The sequence below is a fragment of the Leptidea sinapis genome, chromosome 10, assembly GCF_905404315.1.
Source record: "Leptidea sinapis chromosome 10, ilLepSina1.1, whole genome shotgun sequence".
NCBI lineage: Eukaryota > Metazoa > Arthropoda > Insecta > Lepidoptera > Pieridae > Leptidea > Leptidea sinapis.
This window is the reverse complement of record NC_066274.1, coordinates 469859-492903: the sequence shown is the minus strand read 5'-3', so window position 1 is coordinate 492903 and position 23045 is coordinate 469859. Positions and strand designations below refer to the sequence as shown.

The window sequence follows — 23045 nt, the reverse complement described above, 5'->3', positions numbered from 1 at the left end:
TAAAATTTATATTTTTCAAATGATATGCTATAATTTTCTAAAAAAAGTTCAGAGTTCAGCTACCAACACATTTTTTGCATTGAGATAAATATAAAATTTTAATGGCACAAGAACTTACTTTGACATATTGTTAAAAAAATATAAATATTTGTTTTAAAATACGTTCAAGTGTATTTTAAACATGGTAAGATGCAATATAAACACATTTGTATATTTCATATACATTTTGTATATGCTACATCTTAAAAATTATGTATATTATTGCCCAAAAAAAGTTACATACCTAGTATTAACTTTAATAAAGTAGATATTTATAAATGTTAATGAAACCACTATGTATAATTGTATTTGCTTGTTTCTTTTTCTACTTATAATGTTGAATTCAGTCAATAAAACAAATTACTGTAAACAAATATTTTATTTAATCTTACTTGACAATTACATGTATGTACATATTACCACTGTGGCTCACCAAATCTCAAAACAGTTTTTTCTTGTGTGTCCAATTCCATTCCAACTTTTTTTCGCATATAAAATATGGTACAGTCTCTATTTGTACAAAGTACCTCTTCATGTAAGCTACCTTGACACCGTTGGCATTCTGTCCACAAGCGTGAAAATTTATCTTGTAGTTGTCGCAGTTTAAAAACTTCTGTGATATACAATTGACCTTCTTTTTCCAGACAATGGTTACAAAGAGCTTTCTTTGTATCATTAGGCATTACAGCCTTACAACCTATACATTTCTCTTTCTTTTTTGTAAAGGCGGCCAATGCACCCACTTTTGATGTAACCATAGCTTTAGTTCTTGTATGCTCTCCTTTAAGTAATACAGACTCTGCCTTGTCTCCTAATATTGGTTCAAAAATCCTCAGTAGGGGCTTAGATAATTGATTTTCCAAATAATAATTAAAATCTATAGGGATGCTGTTTTCAAGAACATAAATTGGGTCTTCTGCTTTCATATATGCTGGCGTATTTTTCGTAGCAGAACATATAACATAGGGTACTCTATCTCCAAGCTTGGGAGCTGTGCCAACATCACGTTTTTTCATTTTATTAGCTAACTCCACATGTGCTTGTTTGTTTGCATAGTCATTTTTTGTAAGTTCTTTTGTGATAACTAGCTGTGATATATCAGTACGATTACAAAGTAAATCTGCAATAATTTGCTTTGCATAGGCTACAGCACCGTCTGGATCCCTATCAATGAGTAATTTTTGAAGGCAAGTACTCATCATGTTGGATACAAGAGGACAGTTATCCCTTCTCACAGTTTCAATACCTTTGCAATCCATTTTATCATATGTTTCAGGTTTAGTGAAATATAACCCTGCATACCTTTTCTTGTTGATGAGAAGATATGGATAGTATACCTTTTCAAATTCTAGTTTAATTGGGCTTACAAATTTTGCTGTGACAAATTCAGCAGCTTCTCTACCCAGTGCCATACTTTCCTCCAATGTTTTGACTCCAAACTTGACCATGACTGAGTCAGTATCACCATAAATGACTGTTGCATCTTCTTTATATCCATTTTCCTTAGTATACTTCTTTTCCACTTCTGTTTTAGTAAATTCAATCATAGTTCTGCCATATGCAGTAACACTACCAGAAATTTCAAGACATGGCAGTTTTCCTACTTGTGCCCCAGTGAACCCATACACAGAATTAGCACTTATTTTTAAAGCCAATTGCCTTCCATCAAGAACTGACCTTTTAAACGGATCTTTTTCTTGTTTTAAATCAGCTTTGGCCTTTTTCCTGGCATTAAGAAGAGATTCCAAGATTTCAGGTAACAGACCTTTTCTAATATTAGATTTAACAAACATATTTTTTGAAGGAGTTATAGTTACATCACCTGAATCCAAATTTAATTCTTTCTGTAAATGAGGGGGCACTAATGTTGTGTAACAAAGGTTGTGAGCCATCATTATACTTGGATATAAAGAAGCAAAGTCAAGGGTAGATATAGGATCAGCATAATATCCTTTTTTGGGTTCTATCACTGTTGCACCTTCAAATTGGTCATCTGAACCCTGACCATGATAAGCTGGCATTAAATAGCCCGCTTCTTTTGCTTTACGCAGCAACTGACTAACAACTTTAATTTGCTGACCCCTTGTTAATAGACAAAGAAGTGGAACACCAGTTACTCTGGCCATTTCCATATGATTTATGATACACATTAATTTGTTCAATAGTTTTATTGGTAAATAGGCATCTTTAAGGCAATACATAGCTAATCTTCTCCTAGTTTGTTCATTTTCATTTTGCAAGTCCGATATTATACTATGATGAACATCTTCTTTTTGTTCTTGTAGAAAGTGATAGCTTACAGCATTAAGAGTATAAGACCTTAGTTTATAATCTCTAACAAGAATAAGGAGCAAGTCAAATGGAACTCTACCTTCAAAATTTATACTTTTATTTTCTCTCCGCCCCATTTGTTTAGATTGTAGTACTGTATCTTTAATAACTGATCTGACATTTTTTATTCGACCAAGAAATTCAAATTTATCTACTTTCAGATGTTTAGCTCTATTGATAAGATAGGGCCAATCAAAGTTGTTAATGTTATATCCAGTTATAATGTCGGGATCTAATTCTCGAAAAAAGTCTGACCATTTAGACAACATTTCTGATTCTGATTTAAAACTATAGACTTGAGAGCCAACTATTGGTGCACATGTATTCAAAGTGAACACATTCCTTAAATATGGCTCACTTTCTCCTTGCCTTATAACCATTGATGCAATTTGTATAACTGGATCTTTATTGGGTTCTGGGAATATTCCTTTTCTCCCTGCACATTCAATATCAAAACTTAAAATTCTTATTGGTGCCACCTTAGACCATTCACCTTCTGGTTGATAAGCAATAAAAGCATTCCATGCAACATCAACTTCTATTTGACATCTGGACTCGGGTTTCAATTTACTATCTTGACTCCTCATAGTCCATTTATGAGCAGGTAACTCAATCCAACTGCAACCAACAACTCCAGTATCCACCATGAATCGAATATCAAAATCAATATTAGTTTCATAAAATAAGGGATCCATTAACCCAAATGAAGTGGGTTGCCTATCTATAAGTCTCTTTGCAGCTGCTATTAGTTTTGGCAATGCTACTGACACCTTAGCAAAAAGTAATTCATCATCACCTTTATAATACATTATAGATTTAGCTTTGAGTAATTTCACTTCTAAGACTGTTTCTCTTATATTGTCTTTATTAGAACGGAGATCCTCAAGTATTGCACGATTTAGATTGGTTTTAAGATTATTACAACTTGATTCATTAAAATTATTAGGTGGTACAGTAACATAAAAATATGGAGTGAATCCATGCAGATGACAGCAAACTGAATGCCCTGACATGGTGATACCATACATTCTCATTATAGGTACAGGAGCTAATTGAGAGCCAGGCATACCTTGCAATGGTTGTCCGTTATAGTGATCAATATCGAACTGTTGAAAAACTAAACTGTCAGTTTTCGGATTTATTTCAGGAGGACTTGGACGAGACCATTTCATATTGGTGACCTGATTTTCAGGTCCATCTCCAAAGACTTCTGGGCTGTCGAAGTCACATTCCATACCTGCCAATTGTTCTTCGAAAGTACACGCGATGTCATCTTCATCGTCGTCATTTGATTTAAACCTTTTTGGTGGTGGGCCTTTGAAAGGTTTCTTTTTATCCATAGCTGTGGTGTACTTTAGTTTCTTCTAAAATATTTAAACTTTTTCTTAACAGAAACCAGAATACAAGTAATTTAGTTGTGTTTACACTAAAAACAAAAGAGTAATGAATTAGTCTTACTTGTTACATTATGATTTAAGTAGCTTTAGATTTTATATATTTGTAAATTGAAATCACTGTATTCGGTATGTGTTTCTACACTGCTCAATTAACAAAATCTGATAAAGCAAAAATAAACAGATGTAACTGCTGTAAGGTATTTTCCCGCTCGAACTTCTTAGTTCCTTTTTTTTTTTTTTTTTCGTCCAATATTAGGACAACCAAAGTGTTCAAGCCCATGCAGACATTTCTTCGTCGTTGTTTCTTTTTCTCTTATAATTATTTCTTCGCAATATTATGTCAAGTCCGATCATATTTTTTTAAAGGCCGTAGCCAAGTCTCTTGTTTTGAAATACAGAGGTATATCAGTTTCTTCGCAATATTATGTCAAGTCCGATCATATTTTTTTTAAGGCCGTAGCCAAGTCTCTTGTTTTGAAATTCAGAAGTATATCAGTTTATCAGGCTGAAGCCAAGTCTCTAGTTATATTTTCCCGTCCCGGGTCTCAAACAATTTAATGTCATTTCAGTGTTTAATACATAACTCAAACGAGTTTCTCTTCTGTTTCTGACTTTCACTGTAATGTTTCAAGTCAATGTCATGTCGAATGTCGATATAAAATATACGAGATATGAATATAACTTAAAAATAACAATTTATTGTTTACTAAATTGTTACGATACTATTATATGCTATTAATAACTATTTAGCTATACTACGTAGTGCCTAAAACTAAACTATTGTCTACCTCTTTATATATCAAAATAATTACAATAATACTAAAATAATAAAATATATTAAACTACTGTATACTTCATACGTAATGTAGGTAATACATTTACCTATAGATATAATATATTATATAATTAATAAAATTTACCTAAGTAGAAGTGCTAAAATATATACAAATTAAATTACAATATCAAGTATCAATATTGAATAGACTGAACCATAACTATTAAATTTACACTCTAGAGGCAGAAGCCTCGGACAATTCAATAAATATGTTACACTTTTTACAAATCTTTCACAGTGGAATGAATAAATTCGTAGATTGCCGGGAAGCAATCTCTATTTGATAAAAGTTGCGGAAGAGAGCGCGGGATATTATCTGATGATTTATATATGCTTAGTAGATGATCAATTAGTACAATCCTATCAAGTATGAAACTACGGCATTCGAAGAAAATGTGGTGAAGACTTTGGGGTTCGTTGGAATTACAGAAGTTGCAATTTCTTGTTACTAGTTGATACCCCACAAAGTCTGATATTCTTAGTTCCCATGTCAATTGTCAAATAGAAAAACTGAAGTGCTTACTGTCAATTGTATGTAAAATCGCAGGTCTTTGTCATTGTCGATATAGGTACGCGGGACATAAAAGATTGACATTGCGCTGCCTTGGAAGAATACTGTTTCAACTCAAAAATGCTATTATTTTCAAGGGAGCAGATTGAAGTTTTCTGTTATTTCAAATTGTTATAACTTTTTACCTATTGTACTTTTATGGATGAAAATTAATTATAAACAAAAAAAATATCATTTTAGTTACTTAAGAAACACGTGTTAGGATTTAATCACTTCCGTGAAATAATACTTATAAAAATATGAAAGAACGACACACTTCAAAACGCCTTTAGTAATTTTATGACGTATACTGACTCAATTTCGTAATGATACATATAAAGCAATAAATCTTTTTTATCATTAAGGATGTTTTTTGCAATATCTCCGCATTAATATTAACATTTTCTATAAAACAATGTCACTTGTTGGATTAAGACAATACACGTATTAATATAAAGTCATAAGGCGAATTCGGCCACTTTTAAACAGAAGTTATGTAACTAGACCTAGAACTGTGATATACAATGTCATATTAAGTCTTTTGATTTAAAAATATACCTTCAAAAGTTGAGAATAATCAATAAAATTAGGATACCATTTTTATATAGAAGCTTACATTGTACCACTATACTTTTCCAAAAAGTAATAAAAAAAATTACACCTCATTGATATTCTCTTACCTTCTGTCTGATTCTTGAAGTACCTACTAATATTATATAATACTTTAGCTAACCTGATTGACTCTTAAACAAAAACAGAACGTTAAACTTAAAACGTTATAAGGTTCACATTATTGGAATCACGGCCTAGTAAAAAAAGGAGGTCTCCGCGCCGCGATATTAGCAAGTGAAGCACCTTTATGCTAGTGTGTGTGAGGTTACGGGGTAAACCAGTTACACAATGTTTTCTCCCTTAGATAATCATATACCCACAAATACTTTTATATTATTGTTTTTACACTTTTTCCCAACGTACAACGGCATTTATATAATATTTTATTGCGACGCAAACTGATCTGTCACAAACGATGGCAAATCTCATAATGGCGGCCGATCGGCTTGTATTCGTGTAAATGTATGCGTGGGGCTATGCATTTACACGTTTACCGGCTTTTTATGGTGCCTCATTTTTATGTAAGGTGACCGGGAGTCCTTATTTTTTTACTTGTCCGTGCTTGGAATCAGAAAACATAATGTATCAAAAATAAATTTAATAACAGTAAATTACATTCTAAAGATTTCCTAGAATAGTGAGAGACATTCAGGAATAGTGTTTTTTTCAAGATTCCAAGCAGTCCTTTTTTCTTTTTCTTGTATAAGCTTTTGTCACTGTAATATCACTTAGCTAATTTTTGGTCTTCTTACCTTATCTACAATATTTATTGAAATTCTCGTGATCATGGATGTTTTGTAGAAGGTGTAATTTAGGGTGTAAGCCTATTTTAATATTTTTTATGTGTTAATTTCGCGACTTCTTTATCAGAGCATTTTGAAAAATTGTGCCCAATAGTTCTTGCTAACTTTACGATATATAGGGATTACAAGTTTTCTTAGCATTTATTACTATCTGGGTGTGGTTTTTATCTGGTGTACATATTGATCCAGATCTATGGCTTTTTTTGGATTTTCCTTTCCATTATCAAGTAAACGCTATTACTCTCATTATTGTGTGTCTCTTATTGTGAGTATGGCCATTTATTAAATATTTATAATAATAATAATAATATTGACACACTTTTTACACAAATTATAATTTATAAGATATGGAATTTATAAAAATCAAGGTGATGTGCGGCGAAAACATAAACTGCCATTATATAGCGAATAGTTTTCCTAACCACAGTAACCCTATAAATAAAATACCAAATCACACACAACGACGATTCCAAAAATAATAATAATTGTAACTACATTATAATATATTCGTAACAATTTGATTAACTTTTATGTAGTTTTAATATTTATCATTTCATTTTACTTAGGTGAACTCTAAAAATAAGTTGATTATTAAGTTGTAGAAGAATACGCAATTATTTGCTTAGTTTTTAGTAAGCAAATAATTGCAACAAGTACCGCTCTTTTCTAAAATAGAATATTAAGTTGTAAAACCTGTTTAAACAGTATTATTAAGAATAGTGACAAAATTCTTCCACTTATTTTTTATCCACTGTTTAATATCGATTAGTAATAATCTCGAAATTGTAGTATTTTGTAATAATACACTATTCTTCCAGAGCAGCGATTTGCAGAGGTGGAATAAACCAATTATATCGAACAATGTTGAAATGAAATCGACCATCGAATGTTCTATATTCTTATTATTATATATTTAATTATGTCAGTTTTTCGACATAAAATACTAGGTAAAATAAAACAAGAAATATGTGAGTCAAAGGTTTTTATTACACGTAATAATTTAATAAGGTGGTGCACAACCCATGTCACTGTCATCGTAGTCAGATTCAGACTCATTCAAGCAATTCTGCATATTTATTATTGGCTCTTGATCAGACAAATTGTCAAATCGAAAATCTCGCTCCCAATCTTCATTGAATTTTTTTGCCCTTGTCAACCACTTTTATCCAGAACAACGTTAGCTTTTCCAGCGTTGCATTTTCGCACGCATTGTGAAATAATTAGCAGCAGCAGCTTATTTATCGTTAAAGGTGGCTTACTATTATTGAAGTTAAACTTCTATAGAATCGATGTGATTTGAAACTCGATGAAACGAAAAAGCAAGACGATAGACAGGTAAATATATATAGGATTGAGCCGGTGAGTGGGTAGTTTTAAAACACCATCGCATCAAAATCATACCGACCCGGGCCGGTCGACGTCAACAGTCGACGCGAGCCACGGTTGAGTCACAACTCACTATCGATAACGAGTTACTAGATGTGACAACAGAAAATATTATTTCTATTCAACGGGTTGACAATTAATTTCAAGATATTTCTATTTATGTTTCAGTTTTATTGCTAAAATGGGCCTTTTGGGGTTTTTTAAAAATGTGCATACTGTTGCACTCTTTAATATTTTTAGGAAGCTTATTATACAGTTCAAAACTTTCAAAAGATATATTTCGTTTACCATAATAATTAGTTCTGGGTTGGCATAAGATTATATTGTTGGCACTTCTTAATCGTTGTATTGGGGATATTTATTTTTTATTGTTAAGGTTATGTTTGAATGTATTTCTTTTGATAATAATTTTCGGATTAAGATACAATTGTAGTATTTGTAGGTATTAGTTATGTTCATTAATTTTGTTTCTTTATATATTTTTTCTGTTGATGTTAAGAAATCATAGGTAAATAATATTTTTATCAATTTGTTTTGTGCCGTTTATTGTACTTTAAGATTAGTATTAGCTGCTGATCCCCAGACTTGGATTAGGTAATCTAAATGTGGCTTTATAAGGGAGTTATAGATTAAATAACGAACTTTATGGGGCAGGCAACGTACAATACTGCGAAGGGCTCCGGTTAGAGATAATAATTTTGTTTTAATATTTTTAATATGTGGTTTCCATGTAAGCCTATTATCTAAAGTTAAAGCTAAATATTTTTCGGAATCTGACCTACTTATAGTAATATTATTTATTTTTAGCTGTTCAAAGTCATTATTTTTTTTATTTTTAGGTGCAAATATTACATAGTGGGTTTTGTTTATAATAAGGGTAAGCAAATTACATTGAAACCAGATATTAAGTATGTTAAGATCATTTTGGGCGTCTCGAATTATGTCTTCAATTTTATTTTTTAATATGGATCCAAGAATCGAGCCTTGAGGAACTCCATAAGTTATTAATTTTTGTTTGCTTTGGTATTCACCGATCTTCACCACTTGAAAACGGTCAGTTAGATATGTTTCAAAGATTTTGTGAGCGTAATCGGTGATACCTATATCTTTTAATTTGTCCAGAAGGATTTTTGTCTAACCATGTCGAAGGCTTTTTTTTAGATCTATGAATATGCCCAGAGCAATTTTTCTGCCCTCTATATTATTTTTTATTTTAGTTACTAAGTCAACAGTGGCAGATAATGTAATGGATTTTGATCTAAATCCGTATTGTTTAGGGTATAGATAATCAATGGAGCTCAAGTAGGATTCTAGCCGATTGTATATAATTTTCTCAAAGAATTTGGATAATACTGGGAGTACAGAAATGGGTCAATAATTCCTAGGATCTGTTTTGGTTCCTGATTTATAAATAGGAGTCACTTTGGCTATTTTGAGAGACGCAGGAAAACTACCACTTTCTAAACAGATATTTACGCACCGACTAAGTTCGTCAGCTATAGAGTTTTTAATAGATTTTAAAGTTTTTGTATTTATGTAATCGATTCCGGAGCTAGTATTCACATCTAAGTTATTTATTATTTTAATGATTTCTTTTTTTGTCGTGAAATTTAGTTTACTGAGGCCATAATTAGGATTGATATCGGTAGGTGTTGCATCAGTATAGATTTTGTTATTATGGTACTTTGCATGAATGGCGTCCGCTAGCAATAAACCAACAGTCGAAAAAAATTCATTAAAATATTCGCAAATTTCCTGTCAATCTTTCAATTCCTTATCCCCTTTTTTCGGTTTAGCTGGTATTGAGACTTCCCTTATATTATTGTTAGTAAAGCTATCTTTTAGGTCCCACATCTTCTTTGGTTTCTTGTTACATTCAGATAATCTTTTATAATAGTAATTACTCTTCATAGTTTGTATTTCTTCTGAAACGATTTTTCTTCCTTTTAATTCTTGATGCCAAAATATTTGAATGTTTCACTTCTACCACGTGTGCACCCCTATTTTTTTTCTGGCTGCGTTCCTTTTTCATGTGGGCCCTTATTAGTTCGATATCTGTACCTATTATTATATTCGTTATGTTGGCAGTGATGTGGTGGCAAAGGCGGATGACTATTTATGGCCTTTCTCCTTTTCAATTTCATCTATAGTGGGCATTTGGTGTTTGTGGATATTATCCAACTTCGGTTATTCATTTTTCAGCATCGTCTCCTATGGAAGCTTTGCAGATATGCTAAAGCTCATATTATTTCTCTTTTGGTAGGTATTCTATGGTCTTCATAGACTTAAATGCCTGAATGATATTATAATAATTAGGACGTAGCTTAAATGTTAGGATAATGACGGTTTCATCTACCAAAAGCGTAAGTATACTTACTGTGTACCCTTTTATAATATAAATGGAGAAAAAGGAATAAATTTTATTCACTAACATACAACTAACTAACCACACTTAACCTTAACAGTTTATATAACATTTTTAGTCTTAAAATTAGGTATTAAAATGTAATACAGTTTTTAACTAACTACAAAATATTATTAAATATCCTAGAATCAGATCGATCCATTTGACTGCGTGCAACGCAGAGCAGCTTGAATTGTCGGGGATCCAGTGCTCTGTGAACGGCTGGATCACGTGGCGTTGCATAGAGACGTCGCTTCATTGTGTGTTCTAGCGCATCGGGAGTGTTCCGAAGACCTGTTTCACCTGGTTCCTGCCGCCGAATACTGCCATCTTGGCACGACACGCCACATGTTAGAATATCATCCCCACCACCTGTATCTGTGGCGGTCCTCCACAGTGCGGTTTTCAATGAGCTTTCTTCCACGTACTCCAAAGCTGTGGAATGAACTTCTTTATGCGGTGTTTCCGGGACGATACGACATGGGTACCTTCAAAAAAAGTGCGTACACCTTCCATAAAGGCAGGCAACGCTCCTGTGATTCCTCTGGTGTTGCAAGAAAATGTGGGCGGCGGTGATCACTTAACACCAGGTGACGCGTACACTCGTTTGTCCTCCTTTTCCATAAAAAAACATTATAAATTAATAAACGATGGTTTTCCGTTTATGGCCATTCCTTTAAAAAAAACGATTTAGGGTTCGAACCCTGGACCTTGCAATACTATTTAACCCTGCAACACACAATGCAAAATTAAATTACACATTAGGTATGAAAAAAATACCTGCAAGATATTCCATCCTTCCAACATTTTGGCTAAATATTTATGTGGCATATTTAACCTTCGTCTTCGGAATATTGTTTTTAATTAAGTGATTTTAACTTAATTTTGGAATCAGACTTATCCCTCGTATCCCGGGTCCTCCTTTATTAAAAGTTCCAAGTGATCCCATTTTGCAACTGCAGTAGCATTATTTATGTTTAAACATTTTATCAAATGAGGTGAATCACTTTTTTTATGATAATAAGGGACGAGACGAGCAAGAGGTCATGAAAATTGAACAACTGGAACAACCATAATATTTTCAATTACTTCTTCACCTTTGAATGAATGAAAATTAAAGTTAAAAATTTGCTCCTTGTATAGGAGGCTTGTGGAGAGTACTTTGAAAAGATTTAATAAAGTTATTAGTGAACAATATAAAGTGATTAATTTTTTTTTTATAAAACTTTCTGATTGCCCCACGTTTTAAATTTCCGCCGAGAGATTTTCTGTTAAAGTATGTTGGTAGACCAACTCCGACATAAATGCTACAAATTACTTCGTCAAGCTATTCTCGGAATTTCAATCCATCGTTCATTGGTACTGAGAATTGATTATTGTATAAAGTCATTCATGTATATACAGCAACCGTAATAAACGTCTACACATACAATCATTTTGGTTGTTACTTTGGACATTTACGAGCTTGTTGACATCAAATTTATAGTTGAATTGAACACTCTATGTGACTTGTAATGTTTGATTACCAGTGCTGGACCCAGGGCGGTAAATTTTTAAGGGCGGATTTTTCTTTAAAATGAATAAAAATTTGTTAAGTCTTATCAAGATTGCTCAACTTTAGATTGCGAAGATTTAATCGAACAATTCGCAATTTAACAAGTCAGACGTGTTTGCCTTTGAAAAAATTAATATAATATAATTATGAGTCACCCTTAGTGCGAAATTTATAATTGTTAGAAAAAAACAAATATTTATTCATATTTTTAGAATATATAACATAAAATATAGTTTCTGCAATAAATTAGTTATTTTAGTTTTAAAAATAAAATATATAAACGATAAGTTTAAGTAAAATTCCAGTATTGGGGCGGATTTTTTTCCGGTGCCCAGGGGCGGCATTAAGTTTAAATCCGGCCCTGCTGATTACTGCGATGGCATGTTTGATAAGGGCTTTTATGGAATAGAAACAGACGAGTTGGCTACCTGGCCTATACCAAGTGTGAGTTATCACCGCCGGTCATTTGCTCTTGTAAGCCACTGGAAAAATGGAGCATTGCCAAACTTTACCAAGTCTCCTCCCTTTAAATATGTGCGACGGGAACGGTGGTCCATGCGTCAACTCGAGAAAAAGAGCTGCTTGTAGTGCCTGGTCGATAGTTAATAGATATAGATATATTTGTTTGGTATAATTATATTTATATTTATACAATTTATTTCATATTACTTTTTAAGGAATATCTTATATTTAAAAAGATTTATAACTTTTAACATGATTTATTATTTGAATGCTAAACCTCACAAACTGATTTGTTATGTTTTTTTTTTGCTATAGAAAAGGAGGAAACGAGCGTACGGGTCACAACACCAGAGGAATTACAGGAGCGTTGCCGGCTTTAAATGTATATAATATTTTATAGTATTATGTAAGTATAATTATTGCAGCTATTGTAAAATGCTCATTGAAGTTTTAAAGTTCCAAGACAAAGTTCTAAGTTTTATGACCATGAGTGTGTCGATAAATTTAAACAATACTTCAAGTTTACCATTTTAACCTAGTAATTAAATGACAAAGTTTTGTTCTGCCTTTCTTTCACATATGTCTAAAACATTTTTGATCATTTCTCATGCTTGGCGATGAGAATAAAAACTCGTTTCTTTTGAACCTAATGGACTCGGATCAGTCATTATTAAAATCTAAAAAATAACACGGTAAGAGATGACTACGGTACGGCACTACACTGCAGGCGCGCGAGGCGAGGCGTGCGGACAGTGAATAAGGGACGAGACGAGCAGGACAGTCAGCTGATGGTAATTAATGCGCCCTGCCCATTATAATGCAGTGTCGCTCAGAATTCTTGAAATACCCCAAAAATTCTGAGCAGCACTACAACTGCGCTCGTCACCTTGAGACATAAGATGTTAAGTCTCTTTTGCCCAGTAATTTCACTAGCTACGGCGCCCTTCAGACCGAAACACAGTAATGCTTACACATTACTGCTTCACGGCAGAAATAGGCGCCGTAGTGGTACCCATAATGCTCCCACTACTCAGGGCTCCGACTGCATTCAACGCTAATAGTATACTTATAATAATAATAATAATAATATAGCCTTTATTCAGGTCTTAACTAACATAGATAACTAACAAAACTCTAAATCATACATAAAACATTAGAAACAAAATAACTTATTCTAGTATTTGTATTTTGTGGATGTTATTATATGTGGATCTGTTTGCCAATCGGCAAAGGCCTCCTCCAACCGTTTCCATTCGTGTCTTTCTTGAGCCACTCTGTTCCAAGTTACTCCTGCCTCCCTGATATCGTCCTCCCATCTTTTCTGGGGTCTACCTCTTTTCCTTTTCCCTTCCCTGGGATACCACCATGTTACTTTCTTACTCCATTTGTCATGTCCTCTTACCATGTGCCCAGCCCATCTCCATTTGAGTCTTCTAATTTTGGATTTGACATCGATGACTTTTGTTTTCCTTCTGATGACGCGGTTTTTTAGTCTGTCTGATCTTTTCACGTTCAGAATACTTCTCTCCATAGCATATTGGCAAGTTGCGAGTTTGGTAATCATTTCATGAGTTGAAGTCCATGATTGGCAGCCATACATCAGAACGGGTAAAATACAGGTGTTATACAATTTGCTCTTGATATTAATATTGTTTTTCGTCTTTCATAACCTCTCTCAAACTCCAATATCTTCTCCAGCTGTTCGTAATAATTCTTCTCTTTACATCCTCGCGCATAGGTTCTTTTTGAATTATGAGCTGTCCCAGATATATGATTTCATGAGTATGGTTGATTTCAGTGTTTCCTAATTTTATCATGTCTTTTTTCCCATTTGTCATCACTCTAGTTTTGTCTGGATTGAGTTTTAACCCTATTTTTTCACTTTCTGTTGCAAGTTCTTCTATCATAGTTTTGATATCTTTGGATGTTTTAGCGAATAGCACTATGTCATCAGCGAATCTCAAATGCGTTAATGATTCGCCATCTATATTGATCCCGAAATTTTGCTAATAGATTCGTCTGAAAATTAATTCTAAAACAGCTGAAAATATTTTTGGAGATTAGGGATCTCCCTGTCTAACGCCTTTTCCTACTTTGAATGGATGACTCTTCTTTACTAGTTGTATTCTGGCTGTACTTTGTATACGTTCTTTATTAATCGAATGTATTTATGCTCAATCCCTTGTTCTGCTAATGCTTCCCATATATTTATGTGTAGTAGGGAGTCAAATGCTTTACTGTAGTCGACGAATGCTATATAGTATGTAAGCTGGTATTCATTGTACTTCTCTAAAACTTAACGAACTTATGGATGTGGTCAATCACTGAGTGTCCTTACGAAAACCAGCCTCCTCTATGGGTTGATGTTCGACCAGTGTCCTTTCAATACGTTTTAAAATGATTTTAGCGAAGATTTTGTAAATATTTGACATTAGGCTGATAGGGCGATAGTTACCAATTTCATGTTTATCTCCTTTTTTATAGAGCAGAATAATGTTAGGCTCTGTCCATTGCTGAGGTATTATTTCAGTGTTTAAGATAGTGTTAAACATCTCTATAAGGACAGGTATTAAAACTTCCTTGTAATTTCTCAGGAATTCGTTACTTAAGCCATCAGGGCCCGTTGTTTTATCTACTCTTTGGATGACTATAGCTTTCTCGACTTCAGCTTGAAGAATGCTAGAAACGCTTGAAGTACCCACCAGAATGTTTTCATATGTTGTTGGGTTGCTTTTGTACAATTTCTTGTAATAAGATGTTGCAATTCCCAATATGTCGGTTCGGCGATGATTCCATTTTCCAGAATCATCTTTCATTTAAACGATCTTTTGAATTCTTCAATTCTTTGTATGCTTTTTTGCCTCAACCCGTTTTACTTATATACGCTTCTATAATTTCCATTCTACTTCGTTTCTTATCCTTCCTTATGCTATCTTTAATTTCTTTACTAATCTTCGTTAAATGTTTTCTTCTATCTTGTGTATCTTTGGCTTTGATTAAGTGATTTCTCTCTTGTAGCAGTCTTACGGTATTTTTTGTCATCCATTTTCTTGGTTCATCTTTGGTATTTGCATTTAGTTGTATTTGGGTTTTTATGGTGTTTTCTATCCAGTTTAATTTTTTTTTGTGTTAGATTGAAAGTCTATGAATTTGTCCCTTAGATTAATTGTTATTTGTTCTAACTGATATTTTCCGAGCTTTATATTTCCTGGGCCTCGTCTTGGTCTAGACTGTTTTGGTTGATTTGCTACCAGTTCTGTTCTAATTAGTCTATGATTAGTGTTAAAGTTCAATTTGTTAATCACGGAGAAGTTAGTGAAGTAGCTATTTCTGTTAGTCATTATAAAATCAATTTGATTTTTTGTTTTACCATCAGGCGAGATCCAGGTCCACATGTTTTTATTGTTTTTCTTGAACATAGTATTTAAGATGGTTAAGTTGTTTTGTAGTGCAAAGTTAGTGATATATTCTCCATTTCTACTTCTAGTTTTGTCACTGTAATTGTATGGTCCAAGTACCTTTTCTTCTCCTGAGCGCCTATCTCCGATTTGACCATTACAGTCTCCCATTATAATGAGGTTTTTATGGCCATGCTCTTGGATCGCACTGTTTAGATCAAGGTAGAATGTGTTTATTGTTTCTCGATTAGATTGTTCGGTTGGAGAGTATATTTGTAGAATAGACCAAGGATTTTTATATGGTATACTTATATAACATTTTAATTAAATTACCTAAATATGCTAATCTATACATATAAATAAAATTTGAGTGTCTGTTTGTAAAATTGAAACAACCGTTTTTACTATTATGAATATATATACACTACATACACCAAAATAATATTTCTTACAATTTTTGTCTGTCTGTCTATCTGTTTGTTCCGGCTAATGTCTGAAATGGCTGGACCGATTTTGACGGGACTTTTATTGGCAGGTAGCTGATGTAATAAGGAGTGACTTAGGCTACGTTTATTTCAGAAAAAAAAAAATATTTTTGAAAAATAAAGTGATGTTGCAATGTTCAAGAAACGGTCTAACTCTATAAATAATTTATATGGCAAAACAACGTTTACCGGGTCAGCGAGTGCAATATAAAATTGTTATAAAAATGCAGTCATCGTTCTTGTCTTTCCTCCAAATTCTGTTGGCCAAAAACTAATGAATAATTAAAATTTTGCATGAATGTACGAAGAGGTACAAGAGGTCGGGACAACATATAGGTAGGTTACATATTATCATGCTACATGCAGAAAAGGTATTTTTTCTGCTTTTAGAGTCCACTCGGACGACGTCGAGGGCAGTTGCTAGTTTCTTTAATATGGGCGAACTGCCAATACAAACGTATAACCCTTAACTCACCCCCTAAAAGATTTGAATAACGCGCCTTTATACGTGCTTATAAATTTATTTCTATCCTTATTTTGCAAATGACGAGCGTGAAATTTACCAAAATTACTTCTTGTATACATTTATATCACATATCATTTGAGGAAACTGTGCAAAATTTCAAGTTTGTAGCCCCAGGCTTTAAGACTGTATTCCAAGTAGCGTCTCCAGAAGGCACGTATTCCGTGATTAAGTGTGTTTTGTCACTGTCTACATAACTGTTTACAAAAGTGAGGCGGGTTTGCGTCGATGATTCAGTCAGTCAGGACAACTAAAAATATATAGGGTATGTTCCGATATGCACTGCGAGCACTGCACAATGCTATCACTGTAGAAAGATTCGTTCCGTTGTGGACTGCCAGTATACTGCCGCAGTACTCTAGGGAAATATATGACGTCATAAATCGCCGCCATATTCTACTGTGAGCACTGGCATTTTCGAGATAAGGTACACGCAGTACTTTGATCACGTGATCAGTCAAAATCACTCGATTGCCTAACGTTTTATAAACAATACCTACAGTTTAATCCCCAATATTTTTAATTTGACAGTACTCCAACAACAGTTTTTTTTAATGAACTAGAAAACTTTAACACACTCATTTGAATGCTGCGACATAAAATGCGGCTGACAGTATACGGGATTACGTTCCCTTTTAAATAGTAACCAGTATAAACTGTCTATCTATAAAGGAACGGCTACACAGTATACTAAATTGACGTCAGACTGTACAGTGGTCGCAGTGCATATCGGAACATACCCATAATGTACCTACCATAGACATATAGACTCATGGCGTTTGTCACCTTATGTTAATTTACAGGTTAAGACTCTAACGATCTTTTCATGACGACAAAACGACGTGGCTTATAAATTTTTGAGATTACTATTAATTTTAAATACCTCTTGAATCATACCTGTGCCCTGGATTTGATAAGCATTTTTTAACTACCACAATTAGTATGCAATAACGCAACGCATCATGCGTGTACATAATCGGATATCTAAATAAGATGTTCTTTCATTTAAGCCCGAGTGAGTGATCAGATCGCTATTCCTACCCTTCTTATCTCAGGAATGTGTCATTGTTCTGAAGAGCACAGTGGGCGTCCACTATCTATTAAAGGTAATAATAGACAAAAGTAAAAATCCATTGATCCTACGTTCTATCTCAACTATTTGATACTTTAAAGCCACACTGAGACTGAGGTCTATATAGCGTACTCAGACTTTGCTCAGACTTTACTTACGTAAAACTTAGCTAAGTGTAAGCTTAGTATAATCTTTGTTTTCGTTTTTATACTCATTTGACAGCTGAAATTATGCTGAGATTAAGCTAAGATAACCGGATACAAAACACTTGACGTTGCGTGGAGACGTCGCTTCTGATGTGCTACCGCATTTATCTCGAGGAGTGTTCCGAAGAGATGTTTGACCTGATTCCTGACGCCGAATCCCACATTAACCCGACATGCCACAAATTAGGTGGTCATACCCACCATCTGGGTGTGTGCGTTCCTCCACAGTGCGGTTTTCAAGGAACTTTCTTCCCCGTAAAACCAAGCTGTGGAATGAGCTTCCTTGTGGGGTGTTCCCAGGACGATACGAAATGGGTACCTTCAAATAAAGTTCTTAAACTTTTCTAAAGGGCCGGCAACGCTCCTGTGATTCGTTTGGTGTTACAAGCGACTGTGGGGGGCGGTAGTCACTTAATATCAGATAACCCGTATGTCAGTGAATATCCAGGAAAGGTTGAGATGGGCTGCAAACCTGCAAGCAATATGACTCAGATTGACATACTAGCGACCATAACATATGGAGTTAGCGAGTAAATGAAATATTTTTTTAGGAAACAGTGTTAGAGCCCTTATGGTCATCTCTATTAGAACACCAAAGAGATTATAGACAAAAGAATTGGATAATTACCTACGCTCTGTGTGAACTATTTGATAATTAAAACATCGAATAGATATGATTGTTCAAAAAGTTATAACCGCAAAAAACTGAGATTCATGAGTTAGTGAAATATATTTATTTTCATTTTTTTAATGATACGAGTAGGAAACAAGACTACTAGTGGCAAAGTGTTCATCTTTATTACATTTAATGAACTACAAATATCACGGGGTTCAACGGATGGCAGCAATTGCGAGCTAACATACGAAATAATTTCCAATTCTGATTGATAACAAGAAATTATTAAAATAACATGTGTTGGGTTATAAGCGCGTACATATTCAGATGTCTTTGTTCAAGAACTAGACTTGTTTAGTTGGCGCCAACTATGTCTGCGCATATGAATTCTATCTGGCCCATTGACAATACATGTGCTGTAACTGTAGGAGATCAAAGGTCCTTATAAAGTAATACCACTTATATAAACAGAGAAATAAACAGGAATTTGTATCCGTTATTATGTTACAATGACTACACGGTTATTATGGTATTAAATAATGTCGTGGTTAGAATTGTTTATTTTACGCAGAATACTATTGTAACTACAATTTTTAGTTGGAAACATAGGTATATTTTATTCTTATTTATATTAAATAAATTTGATGTAATTATGTTAATCGTATCTTTAGCTGACAGTTTCATTATGAAAATATTTCTTCCTTAGTAGATGATAATAAGTTTCATTACAAAAAGAGGAGTTTCCTTGTGTTTTGATTTAAGTATTAATTTAAATATTTTTGTGACCTACTCGTGTAAGGCATTTTGTATTTGCTTTATTTTTTGATTATTTTTAACTCTCCCGTCTCCCGATAAATGGGTCATAGTCTTCCTATTATTCATAGCTAACAAACGTTCTTCAAGATATTTCACTGTTTTACAAGAATATGAAAAAGTGTTTAGAATAGCATTTTTTCCGTTCTCGTTTCTTATCGGATCTATATTTTATCTTAAAAAATGACTATTATGTATAATATATAATATATATATAAAGCAACGAAATGTTATTGCTTATCTGATTTTATGTAGAAAAATCTTACAGTAGTTTACAGAACAACCTATTACAGACACTAAAAAAGTAAAAAATTAATACAAAATCCTATTATTTTAATATGCTACCTATTGCTAGTCTCTGTCTGTTTTACTTTATCATTAAGAACGTAAGCAATTAAAACACTTAAAATTCAGGGTAATTTTTACTAATAAAAATAATATAGATATTATTTTGCGTCCTTCTCGTTATAAACTTTAACTGTGCCAAATAACAACTTTCCGTGTGCACAATAATTTTGGGAAGCTGAATAGTTATAATGCATTTGCCTATTTGCGCTTTTATTTAAATATCGAACATAAAATTGTGCTTAAAATAAACGTAACTATATTATTACAAAGATAATTTATTTCTGTGCGTAAATATTTTTAATCAAGTTAAAAATTAAACCAACAATGAGATCATTGCCCTCGGGCTGTTCATGTATTCGGACGGATATTAAGGAAATAAATTTGAATTGAATGACATCTTATCAAGCAACTGGAGGACAAAAAGCCATTCCGATATGGCATACACTTTGGCCTTTTGAATTATTAATCTCTTTACGTAAGTGTCGTAATAATAAAATCTCTAGTAATATCTTTGTTCAGAGTTCCGACAATTATTGCTTTTATTTGTAAAAAAAAATGTAAATAGTTTATTTTTTTAAAACAGTGTGCCCTGGGCCTAATTTTATACAAGCTTCTAGTTAATTTGCAAAATTTTTATTTTGTTTAAAGAATTTGATATCATCAACAGATTGCGCTGATGTTTACATGTTGGCTAAGTTCAGATGACAATACCATCATTATGAGCTTCAAAGAGGATGTAAATACTACGTTATAGGAGGCGGAACTGCCTAAGTAAAAATTGAAATTTAGTTGAAACGTGCAGTGATTTCAGATAAGTTTGAAATAGTAGTAAATACAGTATGGTGATTGGCGACCAAGTATAATCTGGCTAAGTTTGAAACAGACAGTTCTCCACTTTTTACAAGAGTATAGCCGTCAATCTATCAATGACTGCACGTTTCATATAATCGAGTGAATCACTTTTTTCTTAGAGTGTTTCGCTAGGCTGATGAGTTGGGTTAATACCGACATAGCCTAAATGATTGCGAAACTGAAGTGGCAGAGCTCATAACTCGACAGACAGATGGCCGTTGGGGCAGTAAGGTCCTCGAATGGCGACCACGTGCCGGAAGTCGTAGTGTTGATAGGCCTCCCACACGACGGACCGACGATCTCGTCAAGAATAGGTTGGATGAGGGCAGCGCAGGACAGATTGTCATGGCGATCTTTGGGAGATGCCTTTGTCCAGCAGTGGACGTCTACCGGCTGAAATGATGAGTTCTCTGTCCTATATTAGGACCGTAACATCATTCAAGCTATTTAAAAGTGGGACACTGGGGTTGTTAAGAGATGTTCAATTATTAAATGAACATCAGATTACATGTTGATGGGACGGTTAACATTATATCTGACGAGTAAATAGGTCACGGGTTCGATTGTCTGGGTCAACGCTGAGCATGGAAATATACTATATATTTACGAAGCTTTGATGTGGGTAGTGTTATTTATTTTATACTAGTAGTTGCCCATTGCATTCGCAACTAAAGGTTTTGTCTCAATAAAATGTTTACTATGAGAATAATAATTAACAGAGAGAGTTGTCATACTGAAACATGCAGGGCAAGCCTGTCAGCCATTAAGTTGGCATAGCGACATCCCATTCTGCATGGACACACGCCAAGAAAGGGAATATATTAGTGGGATAGTCCTTAAGTATAAGTAGATTTTTTTTTTTTAAATGGTAACCTCAAAACGTCAGCTTACTCTTTATGTAGTTCTTATATTTCCAATTGAGATGTATAGTAGTCTAAATACCAAAAGTCAATTCTAATTGCTGAAAGGTATATTACAAATTTAAAAGCAGCGTCTTAAAGATGTACCACGTATTATAACTCGCAGGCGCAGTCATCCTTTTATTTTTTTAAGAATGGCAATTTTTTGGAGCATTCCCCCTCTGAACAAACGCGTTTTATTTATTGAGTGTTAAGGTCTTTTTGATTATCTTTATCATATTTAAATACATACGTTTAGTTTTATCTTTCTACTCAATTCCCATTGAAAACAACAAAAATAGTTTCTGAATAAATATCCAGATCTCCACAATTGTGAAATTATCACTACTTCTATTTATTTGTTTATGTATAGGTATAGGAATATTTCAAGTGCACCGATAGTGCGTCGCAAGTCCTTAGATATATTGAAGCATTGTTTTGAAAGATTTCTCCAATCTTTCAGATTTCAGTGTGAAGAGAATTCCATAGGATAACAGCTTGCAAAGTAAATTAATTTTTCAAGAAGGAAGTTTTATGTACAGGTGTTCAAAGCAAGAGATCATGGACAGACCGAAGATTTAGTTGGTGACAACTTAATGCTGAAAATGTGTCCATGAGATATATGGGAGTTTTAGGATCAAATAGGACACGATAGATAAGTATAAGTATATAGGAAATCCAGGAAGCGGGAAGCGGATAGGAAGCTATTTGAGCTTTTTGCGATATTCAGACACGTATATATATATATATATATATATATATGTGTAATTACGTAAGTATGACACTTACGGAGTCCAAATATGAAACGTAAATATAAAATATCTTGTTTTACTTAACTCGTGTGGTCTAGCACACTCGTTTTTTATTCACACTATTGACTTTCCGTTAGTACCTGCTAATAATGTATAATATTAGCAGTTTCGAAGTGGATAATTAAGAAGTTGTATTCTAGTTTTCTTTTCTTTTTTTTTATGGAATAGGAGGACAAACGAGCGTACGGGTCACCTGTTGTTAAGTGATCACCGCCGCCCACAATCTCTTGCAACACCAGAGGAATCGCAGGAGCGTTGCCGGCCTTTAAGGAAGGTGTACGCGCTTTTTTTGAAGGTACCCATGTCGTATCGTCCCGGAAACATCGCACAAGGAAGCTCATTCCACAGCTTCGTAGTACGTGGAAGAAAGCTCCTTGAAAACCGCACTGTGGAGGACCACCACACATCATCTGGTGAGGATGATATCCTAACTTGTGGCGTGTCGTGCGAAGGTAGAATTCGGCGGCAGGAATCAGGTTTCTTGACGGTTTTATTAACAAATTCATCCAAGTCTTTCAGGAGATAAATAAGGATAGAACAAATAATAAATTAAATATAAAGTTACTCGTTTACGCAAAGATTTAGCAACCAAAATGTCTTGTACATTTAATATATTCAGTGTCCTAGAGTAGACGCCACAATGTCGG

The 23045-nt window shown here is 33.7% G+C and overlaps 1 protein-coding gene across 2 annotated transcripts; it reads right to left on the bottom strand.

Moving 5' to 3' along the window:
* Window positions 1–403: 403 nt before the first annotated feature.
* Window positions 404–4058, bottom strand: LOC126966477 (DNA polymerase delta catalytic subunit). Of its 2 annotated transcripts, none has more exons than XM_050810550.1 (2): window positions 3829–4058; window positions 404–3734 (listed from the first exon to the last, which is right to left on the bottom strand). In XM_050810550.1, exon 2 carries the CDS (start codon window positions 3708–3710, stop codon window positions 456–458), a length of 3255 nt encoding a protein of 1084 aa, XP_050666507.1. In that variant the 5' UTR covers window positions 3711–3734; window positions 3829–4058; the 3' UTR covers window positions 404–455. The 2 variants fall into 2 exon arrangements, with proteins under 2 accessions (XP_050666507.1, XP_050666509.1); XM_050810552.1 differs by having other exon boundaries at window positions 404–3796; window positions 3886–4058.
* Window positions 4059–23045: the final 18987 nt, after the last annotated feature.

Coding starts and splice junctions, on each gene's coding strand:
- LOC126966477 (XM_050810550.1), bottom strand. CDS start 3,710: ATGGATAAAAAGAAACCTTTCAAAGGCCCACCACCAAAAAGGTTTAAA.